At 40.2% G+C, this 23718-nt stretch overlaps 1 protein-coding gene across 11 annotated transcripts in view; it reads right to left on the bottom strand.

Annotated features, from left to right (window-relative positions):
- NHSL1 (NHS like 1) overlaps positions 1-23718 on the bottom strand; it is a 272793-nt gene that overhangs the window by 64809 nt on the left and 184266 nt on the right. For 7 of the 11 annotated variants that reach the window (XM_064360639.1, XM_064360633.1, XM_064360634.1 and 4 more), the window contains one exon: positions 765-917. Coding sequence is in view for 7 of the 11 variants with exons in the window: in XM_064360633.1 (XP_064216703.1) it covers positions 765-917 (153 nt within the window). In the remaining 4 variants the exon portion in view is untranslated. Of the gene's footprint in view, positions 1-764; positions 918-3799; positions 4378-17512; positions 17713-23718 lie in introns of those variants that run through there. The other 4 variants (XM_064360630.1, XM_064360631.1, XM_064360632.1 and 1 more) reach the window with 4 other exon arrangements.

The raw sequence follows: 23718 nt of genomic DNA, 5'->3' as shown, positions 1-23718 counted from the left end.
CTCTTTCCACCCAGCTTGAACTAAACAGAACAAACAAATGTGCTCAAAAAAACAAATTGGTTTTGAATTCTTACAATGGGTTTAAAAAGGCAGTGGCAAAATTGCCCATGTCGACAGGGGTTTATTTGGATCAAATTAATACTGGTGGTTTAAGCATGCTAAAGTGTTTCTAAGAAGGTATGGGTTCCTAGAAGACAGATTTGCATATCTGCAAGTAGGTAAGTTTCTGCAGAGACCAGAACATCTTAGGCATGGGTATTAAGTCCATTTTCACGCTGCTGAAAAAGATACACCTGAGACTGGGTAATTTACAGAAAAAAAAGATTTTTAATGGACTCACAGTTCCACATGGCCAGGGAGGCCATAGAATCATGGTGAAGGCAAAAAGCAAGTCTTACATGACAGCAGAGAGAATGAGAGCCAAGCAAAAGGGGTTTCCCCTTATAAAACTATCAGATTTTGCGAGATGGATGCACTACCACGAGAACAGTTTGGAGGAAACCGCCCCCATGATTTAATTATCTCCCACTGGGTCCCTCCCACAACACATGAGAATTATGGGAGCCACAATTCAAGGTGAGATTTGGGTGGGAACACAGCCAAACCATACCAGCATGTATTTGATTGTATTTATGAAATCTTATAAAGAGATAGCATACTATACATTCAATAAAAGTAGATCTGGTTTTATAGATAGATAACAAATTTATACTCTCAGCAGCCAGTAATCCAAGAAAACAAGCTCACAGAGGATGCCATCTTACCCCTCAATACGGATTTGAGGTTGAGCTTGGCTTGGCGGTGCAGGTCCTCAACGCAGGGGGGTCTTGTGGTGGGAAGAAACACATTCTCCTGCTGGTGCCATGGGGCAGTGTAGTGGACTGTCCATCGGCTCTCCTCATCTAGATTGGAAACTGCTATAGGAAACAAGAGAATACATTCAGGTGTCAACTTAGGCTTCATTGACTACAAATTTATTACATCATGATGTGTTTCCATGCCTAACACATCCACGGGTAAGGGCCAGCAAGGGAAAAATGGAGCAAATTCTAAATTAGATTTAATCTTAGATTCAAGGGGTCTTGCTCCCAGTGTTTTATTTATAAAGCAAAAGCTGAAAGTGTCCACCCTCCAAATAATGTTTTCACAGAATCATTTGCTCAGTTAACTGCTTCCCAGCATTTTAGGTCCTCCCTTTACTCCACTGTTTGAAAACAATTGACAAAGTTGATAGAGACCTCCAATTCCTACTTAACCCCCCGCCACACACAACAAGTATCAGTTACTCAACTGTATAATGCCATTGCAACAGTAAATGTTAGACTGTCCTGACAGAAATGAATTTCCTACCAGGAGGTTTATAACAAATGTTCCCCCTTCTACAGCACTAAAGAGCATCACTATTATAAACTCGATTACATTTTTAAAAAATTAAGCATAGACATTCCATTTATATTAGATATGTAAATGACATATCTAATAGATGTGGGGATCCATTTGTGTTACAAAATTTTCTCTGCATTTCTTGCTTTCATGAAACCCTTTTATATCAACTTTTTAAAAATTACAATGCAATTGACTCTTCCCAACACAATCCAATTCAACTAAATTTTCCCAGCACAGAAGGGACCAAAACATTAGAGGAAAAAATAATAGGTAATCCTGAGACTTAGATAAATCTCTACAATAATATTCCTTTAACTCCCCTGAGGCTTGGGACCCCTCTCGTTCATTTTTCCTGACAATACAAACTAAGCTAGGGCATCAGTGGAGCCCAAAATGAGGCTGACAGCACCAAAACAAATTCATCAACAATTTTTTAATACTTTCTATATATCTGCCACGTAACCCAGGCATAGGAGAGACTGGAGAGGTAATGGAGAAAGTCTTTGCGTTGAGGGATTTGCTTGAGGTAGCAAGTCTAACCCACCCCTGTAAAGCCAGCAGATAATTGAATTGTGAGTGAGGAGCAAGTCTTCCTGATTCTGATATACGCTACAGAGTTCACACTGGGCGTATCCATGTCCCCAGCATAACATGTACCTGGAAACTAGACCATAAAATGAATTTTCATAGTCATGTGAGAAAGCATGCATAAACTATTAAATCCATTTGAGCATATCTAAAGTTAACTAAATATACTCTATAGCACAGTTATTAGGGCTACTCTAAAGAGCAAATGAACCAATATATATAAAGTACTTAGCTCAAGAAATGACTCAGGTAAAACATGGTTGTGGCAGGAACAGTAAAAATTGTTCTAACGAGGCCCCAAACGTCGAACCGTTACTGTCTCTTGTAAACCTAGGCCACAGGTTAGCTCTCATCTTACATACTGTCTTTTCTATCGCTACTAAATTTTACAATCTTATGAATATGAACAGCATAGATAACTCATTTTCAAAAGGATCCCACCTTCCCCATAAGTTGCTAAATGAGAAAATAAACACAGATAACTAGATGCCAAGTTAAAAACAGAAGTGTCCACTGTGCTTTCTGCTTAGTGTTTGACAGAAGCGGTATGTGAATCACACCTAGTGTTTCACATAAACTCTTGTTGAGCAAATGTTTTGCACAGTGCATACAACTATCAGTCTTAATACACAAAATCCACAAAGACCTGACTCAACCCTCATTTGTGTTTCAGAAGAATCTAACGCTGGGCCAGACTCACCATATGTCCCCCCAAAGTGTAGCCAAAGTTCACCACAATGTTTTGTGCTGATGTCCATTTATTTTAAAGATTGAGTTACCACACTTCAGAGTTAGAAACTATTGAAAATGTAAACTTTTCCTATCTGCCAATTACAAATCAAATCCAAATAATGGCATTCGTATCTGCACCATCAATCGGCACAGCTACCAACTGGCTCCTGTGAAATCCCCACTGGAGTTCAGCCCCACTGCACAGCTACCAACAGGCTCCTGTGAAAGAGTCTCTTTCCCTGGAGTTCCTCATTCTCGCCAGGGCCACTTTTAATCCGTCCATCCAAAGGCAGCCTCCGGCAAGAGCTGCGGAAAACCAGCACACAGTGCTGCTCTTTGTAGCTTTCTCCAGAGCTCCTCTTCCCGATTCCCCTACCCATGCACATTTATCCAGTTTAAGTCATTGGTCCAAAAATTAAACTAAAATAAACACCAACTATGTAAAAACAAAGCCAAGTAGTTATAAAAATTATTATTTTCAAGAGAATGAAGAGGCGCCTAGATAAGATATGTAAATCAACGCTAAGCACACAACAAAGCCACACCACGAAAGCTCTGTACCTAACAACAATCACCGATCAGTCTAGACAGTTTGTGTTCAAGCTCTTAAATCCATAACAAAGAGTGCCAGGGAGTTTTGGGGGATTATCTCCACCAGAAATATGTGATACATTACACAGAGGCTCCCTTACCTCAGCTGCATATTTAGTCAAACAATCAAAAAATCATACACTACATATCAAGGGAAACATAAATTAAGCACAAGAATTCTTTCCCCTGTTCAAAGGACGTCTTTTGAAAAGCACAAGGAAATGAATTCACTTAAAACCCCAATCATAAATAAGTAAGACATACTAAGATCGCATAATACTGTCCTAGAGTTACAAAAGTCTGAGGTGTTTAAACAACCTGGTATAGTGTAGAGTTTAACTCATGCCTGTTATGCTGTTTCACACTCTAATTTCATCACACAAAAGAACAAAGTAGGACCTAAAACACACACGGACACATACACACACAGACACACGGGGACAAATACACATACGGGAACATGTGCACACAATAGGTAGTACAGGGAAAAAGAACTACTTACTTTTCTTCTTAAAAAGTTTAATGAAAGACTTAATCTTTGCATTAATGAAGACCACCATTTCCAGGGCACCTACATAGAGCTTAGAAATGTAAATCACATTAAAAGCTCAGTCCGGTAGGCAGGTGGCAAGCTTCGTCCTTCTGCTCCAGATTCTAACTTTTCTTCCCCCGGTCTCATATCCTTAGACATCTGCCCAGGTCGATGTAACTTTGAGCTTGAGCTTATTGTCAGGCAGTTACAAACCATTAACAGTCCTTGAACCTGAAAAACTCCTACTGAAACCTAATCTTTAAGGCTGAAAGCAGCCAGTGACGTCGTGCGTAGAAAGAGAAAGCCAATCACAGTTCTTATTTGCATGATAGCCACATCAGGCTTTCTGCCTCAGTGCCCATTCATTCAGTTTTCTCTCCAACAGATCAGAAGGTCCCCCTCTCTGGGTCCACAAAAACAGTGCAGATTTTCCTCTATGGAAGTCAAGGTGAAACAAATGCATTCCCCATTTCGCTAGGCCACTATGAATATCCAGATCTCTTACAGGAACTGCCAAGCCTGAGAGCAATTCTAGTTAATTCAGGGTGTATGGGATTTGAACTGATTTACGGGGAAAAAAGCCAAATTATTGTTTCCCAACCACGCCCCAGGCTCTGCCTCCCATACTAAAGGAACTTGCACAAGCAGTAAAACTTTAGAATGGAATCTCTCCAAGGAGTTGCAAATGATGACTTGGTTGCATTTTTGTGCAAATTAGGATGCCCTGTCTTCTCACCCCTCTTTGCTAGTGATTGACAATCAGCATTATATGTTCCAAAGCGTGATCTTATTTGCATCTAGCTGCCACAACAATCAAGAAAAAAAAAATTTAAACCACCAATAAAATACAACTTCCCCACTCCAAACGAGAAATTAGATAAAGTACCCTAATCACTTTAACGTTTATTTTAAATGCAATTGTCACCTAAGCTCCTGGTTTTCAGAATTCCATAATCGCCCTTCCCTCACAGAAGTCTCAAACAAACTTATCTGAGTTACTCTTTAACTTAAATATACCATCCGGAGTTCTGTTTTTTTGCCCATTTGCAATTAACCACAGAGAACTAGGGAAGCACAAGCAGAAATGGAGAAATCAGAAATAGGGCAAAAGAAGGCACTGGGAAAACATATTCCAGGGATAAAGGGATAGGAAAAAAGGGAGAATATAGATCAGGAAATACTATGAAAAGGGAAAAAGGAAAAGAACCTTCCTCACATCTCAGCCCAGTTCCACTTCATGGCCAAACACTTTTGAAACGATTTAGACAACCTCTTATTTCATAGCTTTGGGCCAGACTTATAACTCAATGGAAAAATGTAATAATCCACTAATTCAAAACATTTAGTTTATAACAAAGGCTCTTAGTCAAAGAACAAAATTTATATAAGGGGCTCTGTCTAGGGAAAGCTTTGAAATGATTCCTTCTCAAGTCTTTTTATGCCCTTTATTTTTCAACAACAACAAAACAAAAAACAAATAAAAATGTTACTACTTATCATACATATTATCACAGATTTCCAACTTGTGTTCTCCCATTCTATATAGCTTTATTTTGAAGTAATTAAATTGCCAGATGGCAAATGAGAAACGACTGAGCCTGTAAGTCAGATTATGTGGCTGCCTTAAATTAGCGGGCAAAGTTCCCCTTTGGAAAACAAATTAATCTGCAAGAGTGACCTCCCTTTGCTCATTGCATTAGACACAAGGAGAGTTGTGGGCAAAAACACTCATATGCACAATCCACAAGTGTTTGAGGTTAAATGTTACCATGCAAATGTCCAGTTGAAAACAGAAACTGTTCTTTCGAGAAACCCTGATTATGTTCAATCCTCCATAACCTGTAGCTTTCCATGTGCCCAAAAACAGCATGTGAATATAGAATCACTACTCAAAAACATAAATACTGAGCACCGATGCTAACCGCCACTCTTTCATTTAGTTGCGATACATCATTGGACAAAATAGGTGAGATCCCTGCCCTCATGGAGCTTAAAATATTTGACACTAAACTACAATTTTATGGTATATTAGGAGGAGACGAGTGCAATAGACAAAATTTAAAAATTGAGCAACATAAAAGACGGGTTGAGGGTGGCCAGGCTGCAGGACTGTAGGAGTCAGGGTGGTCCTCATGAAAAGGTGAGATTTGAGCAAAACCTTGAAGAAGGCAATGGCAATAAAACAAAACGTGGTAAAATGAATCTCACTGCTCTCATTTTAAAGAGGGAGAGAGGCCGGGCGCGGTGGCTCACGCCTGTAATCCCAGCACTTTGGGAGGCCGAGGCAGGTGGATCACGAGGTCAAGCGATCGAGACCATCCTGGTCAACATGGTGAAACCCTGTCTCTACTAAAAATACAAAAAGTTAGCTGGGCATGGTGGCGCGTGCCTGTAATCCCAGCTACTCAGGAGGCTGAGGCAGGAGAATTGCCTGAACCCAGGAGGCGGAGGTTGCGGTGAGCCGAGATCGCGCCATTGCACTCCAGCCTGGGTAACAAGAGTGAAACTCCGTCTGAAAAAAAAAAAAAAAAGAGGGAGAGAGATTCTTCAGGCTGTGAGACATATTTCCATCCACCAGGACTAGAGAAGTGCTCTTTCCTCTCAGAAAATGAACTGTAGGAAGAATCTGGCATGGAGTAATTTCCCTTCTCTCTCAATATTAAGCATGATATTAAGTGGCTGCAGTTGCTCCTCTGTATCCATTCCAGGATGCCCCTTGGATACAAAAATCCTTGGATGTTCCAGTCCCTAACATAAAATAGTGCAGTATTTGCCTGCAACCTATGCACATCTTCCTGTACACTTTAAATCATCTCTAGATTACATATAGTACCTAAGACAATGTAAATGCTATGCAAATAGTTGTTATACTGTATTGGTTTAAAAATATGTATTTTTTATTGCTGCATTGTTACTTTTATTATGTTTTTCCCCCCAAATATTTTTGCTCTTTGGTTGCTTGAATCCACGGATGTGGAACCCACAGATATGGAGAGCCAACTGTGCTTGGTTACACACAAGTAAGTGGTAAGACAACTCATCCTCTGTGCATTATTCCACACTGCCTCATAATACCATAAAATCCAGATCTTCAGGAAATAAACCAAATAAACTATCACATTTATTGCATTCTATGTTAAGTTGTATTTTGGAAGCACTTACAACATTTTCCCCAATCATACTGCCATCTCTTACTTTATATCTTTCATATAAGCATGGGCACAGGGAAATGTTTTCATCATATAATTTGCATGCCTTAATGCTGTGGTTGATGGAAGAGCCATATTCTTCTGGAAGTTTATTTTTTAATTGTTCAATTTATATGTGCAACAGAAAAGATATAAATCCATGGTACTTCAGATTCCAACTTCAGCCATATATGACAGCAGCCAAAAAAAAAAAACAAAAACAGTTTTTGTAAAGATAGGATACTATGTTACCCAGGCTGTTCTCAACTCCTGGCCTCAAGCAATCCTCCCGCCTTAGCCTCCCAACGTGTTTGGATTTAAGGCAAGGGCCATCGTATAGGGCTAAAAAAGAAAAAGAAACTTTCTAATGAACTAGACATGAAAAACTTGACACTAATGCATAATAGTGAAAAGCAGTCCCTCTCTGGAACCATCCTACCCAGGTTACCAGCAACTTGCTAGAGGAGTGACTCCTCCATACCTAGGTTAGCTCATCTGTAAAATGGGGTAACAACAGTGTTTATATCAGCAGGTCCTGATGAGAACTAAGAGTTATTATTGATAAAGTCCTTAGAACAGTACCTGCCATGTAAGCATATATAAGTGTATGTTAATCAATGAATAAAATCTCAAGAGACAGCTGCACAGCCTTGCGCTTGATAAAGGACCTTGCTTTCACGCAAGGCAATCAGTGCTGCACACCCCACAGCTGTCTTCCTCCTTGTCTCTGACTTACACTGCCAACTCCTCGAATAATTGCTCTGCACCCCCTGCTTCCAGTTTTTATCCACGTATTATCTTTTCGATTGCCTAAGATTTTATTTCAATTTTTAAAAAATTCTCAGTGGTCATCAGTGAATTTCTGACTCCTATTAATGGTCTTTCTCTTTCTCCTCATCTTCCTAATGATCTTCTTAACCATATACTTCTCACCACTCAGCTCTTGAACTCCTCTGCCTTGACGCTGCAACGCACTAGTTCCTCTCCTACTAACTCCTCTCCGAATTCCAACGAACTCTAACCAAGCTTCAAAGATCTAGTCTTTAAGCCTCTGTCCTATCCTGTTTACTTATTTCCCCTTGAAACTTGAATGATTTTGTTAGTATAGGGCAATAGTCGGCAAATGATGATCCTTTGGCCAAATCCAACCATTAAATCATTTTTTTAGGTAAAAGAATAATAATATTTCATAACGTGAAAAGTACATGAAATTCAAATTTCAATGTCCAATAATAAAGTTGTAATGGAACACCACCACACCCATTTGTTTAAATATTGTCTAAGGCTGCTCTTGGGTTCTAACAGCAGAGCTAAGCAGCTACAAGTAAGACTGTATGGCCCTCAAAACTAAAAATATTTACTATCTGGATCTTTAGAGAAAACAACGGCTCACCCATGGGCTTAAGCTACTGCCTTTAAACAACCTGATCAACCTCCATTTCTATTATCTTTCATTTGTCTGCCCTCAGTTCCATTTGCTAACCTCTACTCAGATTTCACATTATCTCAAGTTCAACATATCTGTTCAGACAATCTGCTTTTCCCCCAAACTGCTTCTCAGGAATTATTTTTACTTCTTTTAGGACTATTGTCCTTTTTTTCCCCATGAACCAGACAGGTAAATTTAATCCCCAGTTATAAAAGAAAAAACTGAGGCTGGATGCAATGGCTTACACCTGTGATCCCAGAGCTTTGGGAGGCTGAGGCAGGAGGAATGCTTGAGGCCAGGTGTTTAAGACCATCCTAGGCAATACAGAGAGACCTTATCCGTAAAAACACTAAAAAGTTAACTGGGTGTGGTGGTTCACACCTGTAGTCCTAGCTACTCAGAAAGCTGAGGCAGGAAGATTGCTTAAGTCCAGAAGTTTGAGGTTGCAGTGAGCTATGATCGTACCACTGCACTCCAGCCTGGGTGACAGAATGAGACCTTCTCTCTTAAAAGAAACACAGAGAGAGAGAGAGAGAATGTATTTGCTGCCTTGTGTTAGGTGTCCAGGTTACAAGTGAATCAAACATGGTCACAGTCCACAGGAAAAGACACACCCACACAGATAAAAACGACGACATAAAGATTAAGTCTAGCGAGAGAGATGACTGTGAAGTTCCTAGGAAAAATGATAACACATACCCACCTCACTTAAAGGACCACCTGCTGTTAGAGTACAGAGAAGAGAATCTTGTGTAAAGCACAGTCCTGGGACGTGGGGAGATATGCTGGCACTCTGGTGAAAGGTCATGGGACAGCCCTGTGGGGAAAGGTGGTGAGGAAGATGGAGAGAGGCAGGGCAGGCCTTGCAGGGTCTTGCTTGCCACCGTGGGTGAGTGGCAGGCGGTGGGCAAGGGGGTCCCAGAAAGAGGGTCAGAGGGAAAGCTGTAGGGCCAGTGTTGCGTTTTAACTAAAACCCTGATGCCAAATGAAAATGGGTTTGAATAGGCTTGACCAGAATGGTGCCACAATCCACACAAAAGGTGAAGGGGTCAGAATTCCTCAGCTCAGAACAACTTTCTTTCTCTAGAACAACTTGGTTTTATTAGCCTGAGTTTCATTGTCTGTAACATGTTTCAGGAACCCAATAAACCTAAAGTACGAAGTTCAAAAAATGAAAACCTGGCCATTTAAATAAATGACTCTGTTACCACCCATGCTTTTATCTTTAGTACAACCTCATTATTTTTATGAAGGCCAAAGATTATATGTTTAAACCTAAAAGCTTCTTAAGAGCAGAGCTGTCTACAGCTTCTAGAACTCATGGACATAGCCTTACCCATCCCCACCCCCATCCCTATTTACACAAATCCACAGGCCCTCCTCAGTGTATCAAACGCAGGTAGGGCACCAAAAGTCTTTCTTTGAAATCCAAAACCTTTTTCACAAATACTGTTAAACAATATTGATTAAAAAGGATTATTTTCAGATTAAATTTCAATCTTTGAGCAATTTAAAATGAAATATACAATCAATAAAGATCATTATGTTCTTCCAGGCTGAAGAGGAGAAAGGGGAAAGAAAAATCAGACATAACAGAGTTCTGCTCAGGGCTGCGTATTAAATGATCATTTGAAGTGCTTTCAAAGGAATTTAGCTCCTCAAATAGAAAATTTTTCAGGGCAACCTTATTTTTATAAATGGTACTTTTACTGACTGTTAATTCATTTTAGGGTATTTTTAAAAATCAAGTTTAACATCTAACATAGAAGACTGTATATGACTAAGGTAATTTAGATGTACTCATCTTTATGCATGGTTAAAATACTTCAAATACAATTTTTAAATCCATAGACACACCCATTCATTCGTATGCTTTTCAGACTCATTGAAACACTGGAAAACATCACAGCACAAAGTACAACACAAGCCTTCTGGGTCAACAGAATAAAATATACAAACATAGTAGTAAAGGATTATAGACATTTCTACAAGTTAACATCATCAACTACTTAATAAACGTTCATAATGTTTTACCAATAGATAAAGATAGTTTCGGTCTATCCTGTTTATTAAGGAACAAAATCTTCCTGTAATGTTAACTCTTATTTATTTATTTATTTATTTTTGAGATGGAGTCTTGCTCTGTCACCAGGCACCAGGCTGGAGTGCAGTGGCGCGACCTCGGCTCACTGCAACCTCCACCTCCCAGGTTCAAGCAATTCTCCCGCCTCAGACTCCCGAGTAGCTGGGACTACAGGTGCGTGCCACCATGCTCAGCTAATTTTTGTATTTTTTAGTAGAGACGGGGTTTCACCATGTTGGCCAGGATGGTTTTGATCTCTTGACCTCGTGATCTGCCTACCTCAGCCTCCCAAAGTGCTGGGATTACAGGCGTGAGCGACCGCGCCCGGCCAATGTTAACTCTTAAAGGTAAGAATCATGTTTCATGTTTTTATGAATACTTTCACACTGGGAGCAATTATGTACAGTCTGTAATTCTTGTCTATCAAAATAACATTTATGAATTATTATTCGAACAATTATTATTGAATTATCGAAGCCGCAAAGCAAACCAATAACATAGGTAGGTAAATTAATACAGTCAATAAATGTGTAAATAAAGCAGCAAATTTTAAAAACAGGGCTGCCAGATAAAATATATGATGTCCAGCCAGGCACAGTGGCTCACACCTGTGAGCACTTTGGGAGGCTAAGGCAGCTGGATCATGAGGTCAGGAGTTCGAGACCAGCCTGGCCAAAATGGTGAAACCCTGTCTCTACTAAAAATACAAAAATTATCTGGGTGTGGTGGCATGCTCCTGTAGTCCCAGCTGCCCGGGAGGCTGAGGCAAAAGAATCGCTTGAATCCAGGAGCCAGAGGTTGCAGTGAGCCAAGATCAACCCACTGCACTCCAGCCTGGGTGACAAAGCCGGACTCCATCTCTTTTGTTAATTTTTACTTTTTTGAGATGGAGTCTCGCTCTGTCACTCAGGCTGGAGTGCAGTGGCGTGATTTCAGCTCACTGCAACCTCTACCTCCCTGGTTCAAGCAATCCCCCTGCCCCAGCCTCCCGAGTAGCTGGGATTACAAGCGCATGTCACCACACCTGGCTATTTTTCTTTGCAATTTTAGTAGAGACAGGGTTTCACCATGTTGGTCAGGCTGGTCTCAAACTCCTGATCTCGTGATCCACCCACCTCAGCCCCGCAAAGTGCTGGGATTACAAGTGTGAGCCACTGCGCCCAGCCAAGACTCCATCTCTTAAAAAAAAAAGTCCAAATAAAGTTAAATTTCAGATAGATAAAAAATATATAACTCATTGTTTTGTTTATCTGACATTTAAATTTAATTGGGCATCTTGTATTTGCTTATTCTGGAAATCTTAAAGTACAACTTAAAAAAATTATCTAAGGGCATGGAATAGTAAGAGTCTGATGGGAGTAGAAACATCATTGGTTAGTAATAAAGATTTACTCCTCAAGAGTTGACATTATTAAAGGAATTTTAAAAAATCTACAGTAGCAGTCATCTGTTAATACAATTATAATTTTTAATAATAAAAATAGCTTTAAGTATTTGATATGGCAGGTTTAAAAAACTACTTAAGATTAATCAAGACAAATTGGGTGGACTTAGAAGTTCCTGCTGCAGGGCATTTATTTTGACTAGAAACAAACCAAAAGACGAATTGGTCAGTTGCGCCTTAAGAATCGATCTCTTGTTTTTTTGCATCAGGCATTTTTCTTACAGATTACTACTGTTCATTTCTTAGTAGTCTAAATCTTAGGTATTTAAACCTTCTACCTTTCTTTGTCAGTTTTAACTCCTTACTGAAGAGCGGCCACATAAGAGGAATATTACAGCAACCACACAGTGGAAGGACAAGTCAGGCATCTCCCTAATCCACCAAACATGAATGGTGGGCAACTGGTATTGTATGTCCACTGATGTGATGAAATACCAAGTATAAATATCACCTAAGGTAAATCAAAGTTTTTTTTTGATAAGTTACATTCTCCCAGGTTACAGGAAATAAAAGAGCTAGAAGCAAAAGCAATCAGTCTTAAAATGGGACATTAGGCTGGTCTGGCCTCTCCAATAACTTATCAAATAATTATACCACCACCACTAATAATAATAATGGGAATACGCCAAATTAGAAGGGATTTAAAGAACATCACAACATGATCCTGGATGGGATGTTAGTTTTGGATAAGGTAGCTATAAAGCCTTTTACAGATAAATGAAAAAAAAAAAAATGGAATAGACACTGAGTGTTATCTTACCCTATGTTCTCAGTTTTTACAGCTGCATAATGAGGTACACAGACATACATACACACACACATTTAAACGGTCATGCAGAGACACTGTCCACAGAATGAAAACATGAATCTGGTAACAGATACTCATGAAGAGTTAACTGTTCCATGAATGCTATTTCACAAAAGCATGCTAAAAATCACCAATATTCTAGAATTTCATTGGCACAATGATCTTTTCTTTCTTCTGTTTCTGAATTAATCTTTAATGATGACTCCTATGACATACTGAAAAAAGACAAATGGAAATCTCTCTATCAATTGGGGTAGGGGAAGTGGTTGAAGACAAAAGGGGGAACCTTAGGAGATGGTAATGTATCAATTGTTTAGGAGAAACTCGATCTGGCCTCCATTTTGCCAGTTAATTTTAATGCTAGAAAACACCCTTTACTCTGCATGTGCTGAAGCTAAAGGCTTCTGCTGTGGATCCTAGTTAATAATTTAATCCAATATAATTGCTGCCATCGGCTTAGTCAATTTCAAAACGTTTGCTATCACTGTGACTAGTTTAGTCAAGCCACAATATTCATGTGACAAATGTTGAACAAATGAAAGGCGAGGCAGACAGAAAACATGCTATGAAAAAAAAAGAAACCCAAATCAAAAGTCCGAAACACAAAGGGAGGCCTGCTGACACCGCATTCAAAGTTCAGCCATGCCTGCAGGAATGGAAGGCTGCAAAGTCTCTCTAGTACATGGCTGGGATCATCCAGAGACTGTCCTGAGATGCTGGAAATGAGGTCAGGCTAACAGGGGAGAGCTTTGTGAAAGGGATGGGTGCTGATGTTGGAATCATTGGTGAGTAGGGAAATAGCACAGGCAAATCACAAAAAGGGAGATTTCATAGGCCCCTAGAAAGTTAGAGCTGAAGAAAGTCATAAGAAACAGTTAAGCCACTCTCTTTTACAAATAAGTGACCTGCAATGATCAGAGCCACTTAGCATCTGCACTGATACCTCAATCTTGTGGTCCAGTTTTCAATTCGACATGCTACTTGCTGCCTTCAGTAAGGGCCAGTGACGTGAAGGATCCAACTGTCCACACTCGTTCTGCCTCTATGCCTTTGCACATGCTATTAGTCTGCTGGGACGCTTGATCCTCCACTGATCCACTTGGTATATCACTATTCATTTTTCAAGTTATAATTCAAATGTTAACCTTTCTTAAGAAGCATTCCTTGACAGATTGTAACTCTTTATTTCAAAAATATGTCACTTTATTTCAAGGATAACTTCCCCCAAAGTGAACTATGTCTTTCTTGCAGAAAGAGAAATTTCATTAACTGTAACCTCTTATTCTTGAACCAATTATTCTTTGTGACATGTTATACAGCCCTAATCCATCTACCCAAGTAGTACAAATTCATCTAATTCATTCTCAAAGGCTATATTAGGTATATAAAGGCTCATTTCAGGAGAGAAATAATGTATATAAGTAGAGCTACATATTGAAGAACTCAACTGTAAAGTTAAATCACTTAGCCTTTCCCAATTCAGTCATTCAAAATACACTTTCTGAATGCCTATAAAGGGTCTACAACATCTCAGAGAAGAAAATACTTTTCAATCACTTAGAAATTAAAATTTATTTCTTGTGTTATTTATACTTAATCATACTTTTACAATAAAAATAATTCAGAAAACAATGAATCAAAATTTGAAAAAGAAACTGATGCAAACTTTATTCTAAAATCATCAGGGAAGGAAATCTCATTGTGGAATGAAAAGCCAAAGTGTAATATGATGATCGTAGAGATCTAATTTAAAAGAATTGTGATTAGCTAAGTGCTTTATACTCTGAGCTCTCTTGTATTTTTAAAATTGGATAATATCAAGGACCTGCTTCATTGATGGTGTTATAAAATGTACAAGGAATCCATACTTGAAAGGAATTTTCTACTTAGAAAAAAATTGAGAGCAAAGGAAGACTTCCTAATAAAGACTACCAGGAGAAACCAACAAAATAAAGTAGAAGGTTGCCACCTACAGGGGACACCATGACACTGAATGACACACTGGTGCATGAAAATGATTCCCCCAGCTGTCACAGAAGACCTGGGAAGAAAGTCCTCTGGTTTAACATGCTCTCATTCATGGTCACATCTCAAACGAATATCCTTGACTTCCTCCACCAGAGAAAGAAATATTCTATGATTTCTGTGTCCTTTTGAGCCTCAATTTGGACAACATTGACATCACACCTTCAGAAAGCTTTGTGAATATTCATAAACCACCTAGTGTCTGCAACCAAGCTCACATTAAGGAAGTACCTGAGTTATACAAAATATTTCTAAATCAGTAAGGGGGCAGCTGTGTTTAACTGAATAACAGTTAAGAAAAACATCTACATCAATTTATAACCAAAAGGTAAAGCCTTACACAAAGGAATCCAAAAAGCGTTTTCATTTGGACAGATGAAGATTCTGAAATCACTCGATCCAAGAATACAAAATACAATGTAAAATGACTGAAGGCAAATCAGATTTATCACTGCCTAATTTCTTCCCAATTAATAATCAGTAAGTATAAAGATTTAGAGAAAACAGGTAACTAGAGTTAATTATTTAGTAAGCCATGGAACAATCTCTGTGAACTTGTGTTCTGAAGATTAACTGGCTGTTCTTTTTCTGTTCTCTTTCCTGCTATTTCTAATATTGTTTCACATATGGTTAAGACGAATGCTATAATTAATCGGCTGGTGTGCTCAACTGCTTTTGTTAAGAGGACAGCTGGTTCATATGCAAAATGGTAATGAGACAAATTGGACTATTTTGGTTTGCTGATGATAAACCAATAGCAAGAGCTACAGTTAAGTCTCCAGCTGTACTTGGTTTTCTAGTAATGGTAAAGGTTAATCTAAATGAAGATAATATTTTATTTGATTAGCGTTGATGTTTTCAAAACATTTTCTTCATTGTCCTAAACTACAGAATACACAGCAGCAAAATTCTCCAAACAGCAAAATCACAGCTTCTTATGATGCCTGAGTGCCACAAGGGTTTTGTAATTATGGTGGAGGAGCAAAAGAGGTGCATAAGAGCAAAGAAGGTCAGCCTGACATAAGATGATATTTGAATTCACCTAGAAAGTACAGAACTTCCATTAATGTCAGTTACCCAAAGACTTTTTAAGTAAATAAAAACCTTCCTATAAACTCAATTTTGCATATTCATTCACTGATTTTTCTTTTCAATTCATATTGAAAAGACCATTTTTAGCAAGTAAACATCAGATGAGAGCAAGGGACATGAACAGAACATCGATCCTTACATGGAGACACATTGCTTAGTATCTCTAAATTCTAGTAACCTGGTATTTCTAAAGCAAGGATGTCACAATGTAGATTTCTGATCTGATGCCACAAAAGTACCTCCAGGTCTGTGGGCATTCCCTGTTACTAGAGGGCAACACAATTAGGGTACAGCTGGAAGCGAAGGGAGGTACACTGATTGCAGATCCCACATAATTTGGCCCACACAGTATCTGAGAAAAAAATCAACCAGAAATTGAAACAATAATGTTAATTCTAGGTAATGGCACTGACTTTGTAAAAATGACCCCCTTAGCTCCTCTTCATCAGCATCATGGAGGCTTGGAATAGAAAGCAGAAAAATAACAATGGAATTATTCATATCTTAGCAAATAAAATCGTATTTGGAAGGATTAAGATCAGCAGGCTTCCTCATATACCTAACAATATTTTTAACTTGCAGCCAGAAGTGAAGTTTGGCATTGAAGGCAGGTATGGAGATTTCATAAATTGGTCCAATGTTTGTTTTTTACTAAAGAAAAAAGGTAAGGTGGAAAAAAAAAATCCCGGGGGTGGGGAGGGGGAGCGGGGAGTGGGGGGGGGTGGGAGGGAGGAAGGGAGGGAGGGGGAGAGAGAGAGAGAGTGGGAGAGAGAGAGTGTATGTTTTGAAGAAATTAGGTCTACGGGGTCTCCCGATGTTGCCCAGGCTAGTCTCCAGCTCCTGGGCTCAAGTGATCTGCCTGCCACAGCCTCCCAAAGTGCTGGGATTACAGGCATGAGCCACTGTACCCAGCCACTATGAGAACTTGGCCAACAATGAAGACAATCAATGTCTTCCTGAACTAGTATAAAAGAAAAGTAACAGGCCAGGCACAGTGGCTCACACCTGTAATACCAGCACTTTAGAAAGCCAAAGTGGGCAGATCACTTGAGCCCAGGAGTTCAAGACCCAGCCTGGGCAACATGGCAAAACCCTGTCTCTACAAAAAATACAAAAATCAGCAGAGCACAGTGGCATACGCCTGCCTGTAATCCCAGCTGCTCGGGAGGCGGAGGTTGCAATAAGCAGAGATTAAGCCACTGCACTCCAGACTGGGCAACAGGGCGAGATCCTGTCTTGAAAAGTAAAATATTTGAGGGAGAAAATAAACAGGGTCTTCCAATGCCAAATAACTTTTCCAAACCTCTCTAAAATTGCATAGCAGCTCTCAGAAGAGTCAGATGGATCAACTTTCATCACCTCATCTGAAACACCTATCTCTTTATGTGCTGCGATCCATATAAATCATTATGTGATAAAACAAGTTTAAATAAAGCTGCCACGATCAATTCCCATTAGCAAACCATAATTATTTAAGTATACATTTAGGCTACTGAGGGCAGTTGTAAAATACCTGCACTTTCCCATGCTTGTCTTAATGTTTATGCACAATCATTTTTAATCAGACAAAATTAATTATCATATTACAACTGCTTTCTGAAGAGAGATACTCACCAACTGCACCCCACGGGAGAGAGGAATCGGCCACAGACTCCAGACAATATATTACATTCATTATCAAAATAAATCCCAGAGCATCTATGGAGAACTTGTTCCGGCAGGATATCCCATGTTAAAATAGGATAAAATTCACTTCTTTGCTCAGTAACCTCCCTCTTCTTGTCAGTACAATTCTAACTGCTCAACAGGGTAACTCTACATTCCGAACTTTCTAGCTTTACTTGAATTGTGTTTAACACTCCCCCACCAAAAAAAAAAAAAAAAAAAAAAAATCCAGTCTCTTCTTTCTGCAGCTGCTGAATGCCACAAATAGCTTCTTGTATAATTCGACTTAGAATGCACCCCAAACTAGATGTGTTCAATGGCAACGTGAATGCTTCATTCAGAGAGAAACAAAATGTGTAGAATGTCCTAAAAACATCACAGTGGCAAAGGGGATCATTAAGAAGTCTTGGGGCAGACGACCGCTTTCAGTCCTCGCCTGCAAATTCTTCTCAGGTCTATGCAAATGGCGAGAGAAAGGTTTCAGAAGATTCCCACAGTGATGAAAGGAGGAATCGCTAATGCCCCTCAGCCTGCCCTGTCTACATGGGGGTTTCCCTAATATTACCTCCCTTCTCCCTGCAACGAATGTGTTTTTTCTACTGCTTTCCTAATAAGATGCACTTACCCTCAATCTGTTCGATTACCCACACCTAAACTAAAACGTTATTTAAAATTTGTACTCAATGTGCTATGTGTTGTACACATGGCAGATGCCCCCTCCAATATTTCTGGAAGCTCCTGGAGGGCCAGAGCCAAAGCCATGCCCTTCCCTTTACACAGTGCCAGCGTTGGTGCCATGCAAAACCAGCTGTTGTGGAAATAGATACAATGGGACAACAGATAACATTCATGGAAATGGGTTGGGAGGAAAAAGAGCCTGGAGAACTTTAAAGCATTCTTGTCTCATAGTGCCACAATCTTCTAACCTCTACGAAAATCTTCCTTCAGAAACACCTTGCAAATACTAAACAAAAATGTCCACATAGACGTTGGCTGCTATAACCTAACATTTATTCATGAATGTATGTAACTTTTTTTTTTCTTCCAGAAACAGGGTCTCGCTCTGTTGCCCAGGCTAGAGTGCAGATCCTAGTTCACTGTAGTCTGCAACTCCTGCGCTCAAGCAATCCTCCTGCTTCAGCCTCCCAAGTAGCTGGGATAAGTAACTTTTTGAAAAGTTTCCCTGTGTGTTGAAATTGAATTTTATTTTCTTGAATACCAGATATATTGGCAATCAAATGATTACAGAGGCTGGTAGGCAAAGGAAGAAACAAGATTTAAGGAAAAAAAATCTCTCTTCTTAGTTGCTATATAAAGAAACAGAGGGCCAGTGGGTTGACCTTTTACTCGCTTTCTTCCCATCCTTTGGGTCTCAGATTAATTTGCCATTTCTTCATGGTATGAATCTGACCCTGTTTAGACCTATTGTTTACTCTCATCGAAACCTATACTGTTCTTCCATATCACTGCTGCTTGTTCCTGTGTAGTGATTTGTTCAGTGACTAATTTGTTCAGTCTCCCACTAAACATAAGATCTGGACCATGACACAGAGGCCATGGCTCACTAAGCCTACAGCAACAAGGGGCCCAATGCCAGTTTGATACATTGTAGGCATGCAATTAATATTATTTTATTAAATGAATGAATTTAATATAGTAAGAAAAGAAACAGTTTAAATTATCAACTCTAAAGACTTTATTCTTGGCCAGGCATGGTGGCTCACACCTGTAATCCCAGAACTTTGGGAGGCCAAGATGGGTGGATCACCTGAGGACAGGAGTTCGAGATCAGCCTGGCCAACGTGGTGAAACCCTGTCTCTATTAAAAATACAAAAATTAGCTGGGCATGGTAGTGCACACCTGTAGTCCCAGTTACTTAGGAGGCTGGGGCAGGAGAATCGCTTGAACCTGGGAGGCAGAGGCTGCAGTGAGCTGAGATTGCACCACTGCACTCCAGCCTGGGTGACAGAGCAAGACTCCATCTCAAAAAAAGAAAAAAAAGAAAAAAAAACCCCACAAATATTCTTAGAATTAAAAAAAAAAAAAAAAAAATAGAGTAGTTCTCCCTTATCCACAAGGAATACACTTCCAAGACCCCCGGTGGATGGCTAAAACCACGGATGGTACCAAACCCTACATATGCTACATTGATTCCTACACATACATACCCCCGATAAAGTTTCATTTATCAATTAGGCACAGTAAGAGATTAACAACAACAATAATACAGTATACTACAGTAAAAGTTATGTAGATGCAATCTCCTCTCTTTTTCTCTCTCAAAATGTCTTATTGTGGCCAGGCATGCTGGCTGACTCCTGCAATTTCAGCACTTTAGGAGGTAGAGACAGGTAGATGGCTTGAGCCTAGGAATTCGAGACCAGCCTGGGGAACACAGGGAGACTCTATCTCTACAAAAAGTAAAAAATACAAATTAGCCAGGTGTGGTGGCTCACACCTGTGGTTCCAGCTACTTGGGAGGCTGAGGTGGGAGGATGAAGTGGGAAGATAGCTTGAGTCCGGAAGTTTGAGGCTGCAGTGAGCCGTGATCGCACCACTGCATTTCAGTCTGGGTGACAATGCAAGACCCTGTCTCAAACAACAACAACAACAACAAAAATCTTACTGTAATGAATTTACCCTTCTTGTGATGACATGAGATGAAAAAACGTCTACGTGATGAGACACCACGAGAGTAGATCTGACAACGGTGAATGGGCAGGCAGTGTCTACAGCGTGGATCGGCGGGCCACATCCCGGGCAGGTGGGGCAGGAAGACCACACTTCTCAGAGATCAGTACACAATTCAAAACTTATGTAATATTATATCTAAAATTTTCCACTTAATATTTTCAGATCTCAGTTGACCACGGGTAACTGAAACCACGAAAAGCAAAACTGAGGCTAAGGAGAGACCACTGTAAAGTATCCGCAGCTGCTCAGATCAGCAGGGAGCTTTTAACCAGAGACAAAAGTTCATTCACAGAAATCATTTCATTCATCTTCAGCTTCATCTCATTCACTAAAGGCCTCAACACACCAAACAATACTCTAGGCACTGGAGACACCAAAACAAAGACAACCTTCTCTTATGAAGCCTTCTTTGACCTTTTCATCTCCCACATCCTCTCTCCGGAAGAGTGGATTATTCACTTATTTGTGGCTTATCTGCTCCATAATTGTGTCCATTTGTCCCCCCTGCTAGGACCTGTGCTCCTGGAGGACAGGAACTGGGCCATATTGGCTTTGGAGATGCCAGTAAGTTGGTTGATCAAATGATGCAATAAATAAATGATCTATTTCTTGTCCAACAGGCATTCTGCTGGATGGAAGAAGTCAGATTCAATAAAATGGAAATAAGGTAAATTTTAAATTAGGAAGTGCATAACTCTAACAGCTGGAAGGAAATAGTATCAGGGAAAACTTGACATACCAGGTGACATGTGAGCTAGGCCTGGATGGGTAGGTAAGGGTTTGCTAGAGGAAAACGGATATGAAACACATTCCAACTCAACAAGAAGGCATACAGAAGAGAGTAAGTTGTCTGGAGTTGGGAACACTGAGTAGTGTGTGTGATGATGGTGCACACTGCCTCCCACAGTCCCAGGCAAGCCACCTCCTTGTCAAGGGCCCCACAGTGAGAGGCTGGGAGGAGCTGGAAACCACATTTCCCAGACTTTTACACAGGAAAAGTCTAGCCTAGCATTTGCAAAGCAGATGCACGTGGCTGATGACACAAGTCCTCACTTCTGCGCTCCTGCCGCTTCAACTGTTTCTGCTGCTAAGTCTGACTATTGAGGTAACGGAAGTCTCAGTGTGCAGTCCCTACTTTCATGGAGGTGGGAGGCAAGGCATGTGGTGATCATTTTGCTGGTAAGGTACACAGCTGAGGCTGTGTGGTCCTGGAGTCAAAACCTGGGTGCCAGCTTTGACTGCGGCAGAGATAATAGCCAGTTCCGAGAGGGTCATGCCTGGGTGTTCAGCTTGGACCTATTCCCAAAGGTTTTTCCAATGATCATGTAAATACCATATACCCTATTTTAAATCCCCTCTGCTTACAATGCTCTGCAACTGAACCTGTCTGAGACAATCTGCTGGCCTGGTGGGATGACAAAGTGGGGTTTGTGGCAATGGCCGTGGGAGATATGGCTGGAAAAGTTACGTCACCACTGGTGTCAAGTCAAAGACTTTCAGTTAGCAATGGCTGAACATCAAAGTGGTTTTATTTTTTTTAATTTGGGAAAATAGGCAATTTATTTTTTTGTTTGTTTAAGACAAGGTCTGGCTCTATTGCCCAGGCTAGAGTGCAGTGGTATGATCTTGGCTCATTGCAACCTCTACCTCCTGGGCTCAAGCCATCCTCCCACCTCAGCCTCCCAAATAGTTGGAACTACAGGTGCACACCACCATGCCCGGCTAATCTTTGTATTATTATTATTTTTTTAGAGACAGGGTTTCACCACGTTGCCCAGGCTGGTCTTGAACTCGTGAGCTCAAGCAATCCTTGCGCCTCAGGCTCCCAAAGTGCTGGGATTACAGGTGTGAGCCACTGTGTCTGGCCAACATGAAAGTTTTCACACAAAATAGTCCTCCATGTTTTAGAAAAACATTAGAGACATAGAAAACTAAATATAAAAAAATAGACAAAGTGTTTAAATCCAAGGTGAACTATAGTGTTGATGAGAAAGGAATGGAAGTAAACATCTATCTTCCACACGATAATTTCCCCCATGCCTACTATTTGGCTGTATCATAACACTTTCTGCCTCTCTTAAATGTGTTACCTAGTCCAGGTACAATACCAATAGTCCAGGGGGTAGGATACTGTCACCTTCTGACTCTACTTAGCCTCTGTTCTCACCAGACTCTCATTCAATTTCATGTTGTTGGAGAATTCTGGGTGAATATTTCAGTTCCTGATTATTACCTGCCTTGTCAGACTGATTTTTTTCTACGAGTAGGGTTTGCAGAAACTGTATGGTCACGATCAAACCCCATGAACGAAAAATAACAATGACATAAAAAGTTTTCTCTGTATTCAGTTTTTAAATCCTGAGTTTTCTCCAATTTTAATTATATACAGTTCTGAAGTACTGCATAAATTCTAATAAAGAACATGTAAGATCTAACCGCTATCGGTATTTAGGGAAAGAGCATCAGATAACTGAAAGACACAGCCAGTGCCTTGTTAAAATGGATATGCAAGCAATGCCTGAGCACTGGGAGGTAAACAGCGGAATCTACTCTCATTATATTAATTAAGCAAATCCTATTTATTAAGAGATATTAAGGAGCTCTCAGAATCTCCAGGAGGGCCAGAGGAGAAGTTTACCTGCCACACAGCCAGGTCTGTAATAGCCAAACACCTCTGCTCCTGTCACCTGCTGGTCATCATAGAGCATGTGCAAGTGTGGATGCCTAGTGCCCACAGAAGCAACTCCCAGAGCAGAAGGCCAGTCAGTGCTGCTGGGCTTGCCAGTAGTTCCAGAAAACTACTCAGCTACTGCCTAACATCCCTCAGTTTGGCATCCCCATTTAATGAGTGGGTCAGGGTGGCAGAGCCTAGGTCACATACCTGCACTGTAGCTGCAAGGGAGTCTGGGAAGTGAACGTTGTTAGTTCTGTGGCTGGTTAGGGGAGACAGTCAGATCAGATGGTGGGGAGGGGCAGTGGGGAGTGTGACAGGAGTAGGGTGAGAACCTGCTGTAAGATTTCTGGACAAGTTCTTCAGTAAGAGTAATTACTAATAAACGTTCCAGTCACCTGAGATTTGTAGTCTCTTATTTCAGTTTTGCTTCAAATCCAAAAATACATCTGAACTTCCTGAATCAGAAACTGAGAATGTCAGAGAACTCTTTGACTCAAATTGTATCAGTGACCCACAAGAATTCACCCAGCAGCATTTAACAGTGTCACCTGCTAAGTCTATCAACTCAACGCAGTCCAGGATTAGTTTATTTCCACAGACTCTTACCAGTTACCTTTAAAAAATTACAGCAGATTTTTTTTTAAGACATGCACAAACTCACATTATATAAGAAAAATAATAGAAGTGAGGGTAGAAAGTCCACAGGAAGGATTTTTTTTTTTTTTTTTCCCAGAAAAACCCAGAGCATTTCATGGATTGTTGCAATCTCACTTCAGAAATTAAAAG

This window comes from Aotus nancymaae, unplaced genomic scaffold (genome assembly GCF_030222135.1).
Source record: "Aotus nancymaae isolate 86718 unplaced genomic scaffold, 86718_ANA_hifiasm-v0.15.2.pri h1tg000040l, whole genome shotgun sequence".
Classification (NCBI taxonomy): domain Eukaryota; kingdom Metazoa; phylum Chordata; class Mammalia; order Primates; family Aotidae; genus Aotus; species Aotus nancymaae.
Note: the sequence above shows the minus strand (reverse complement) of the source record. Positions and strands in the feature narration are given on the sequence as shown.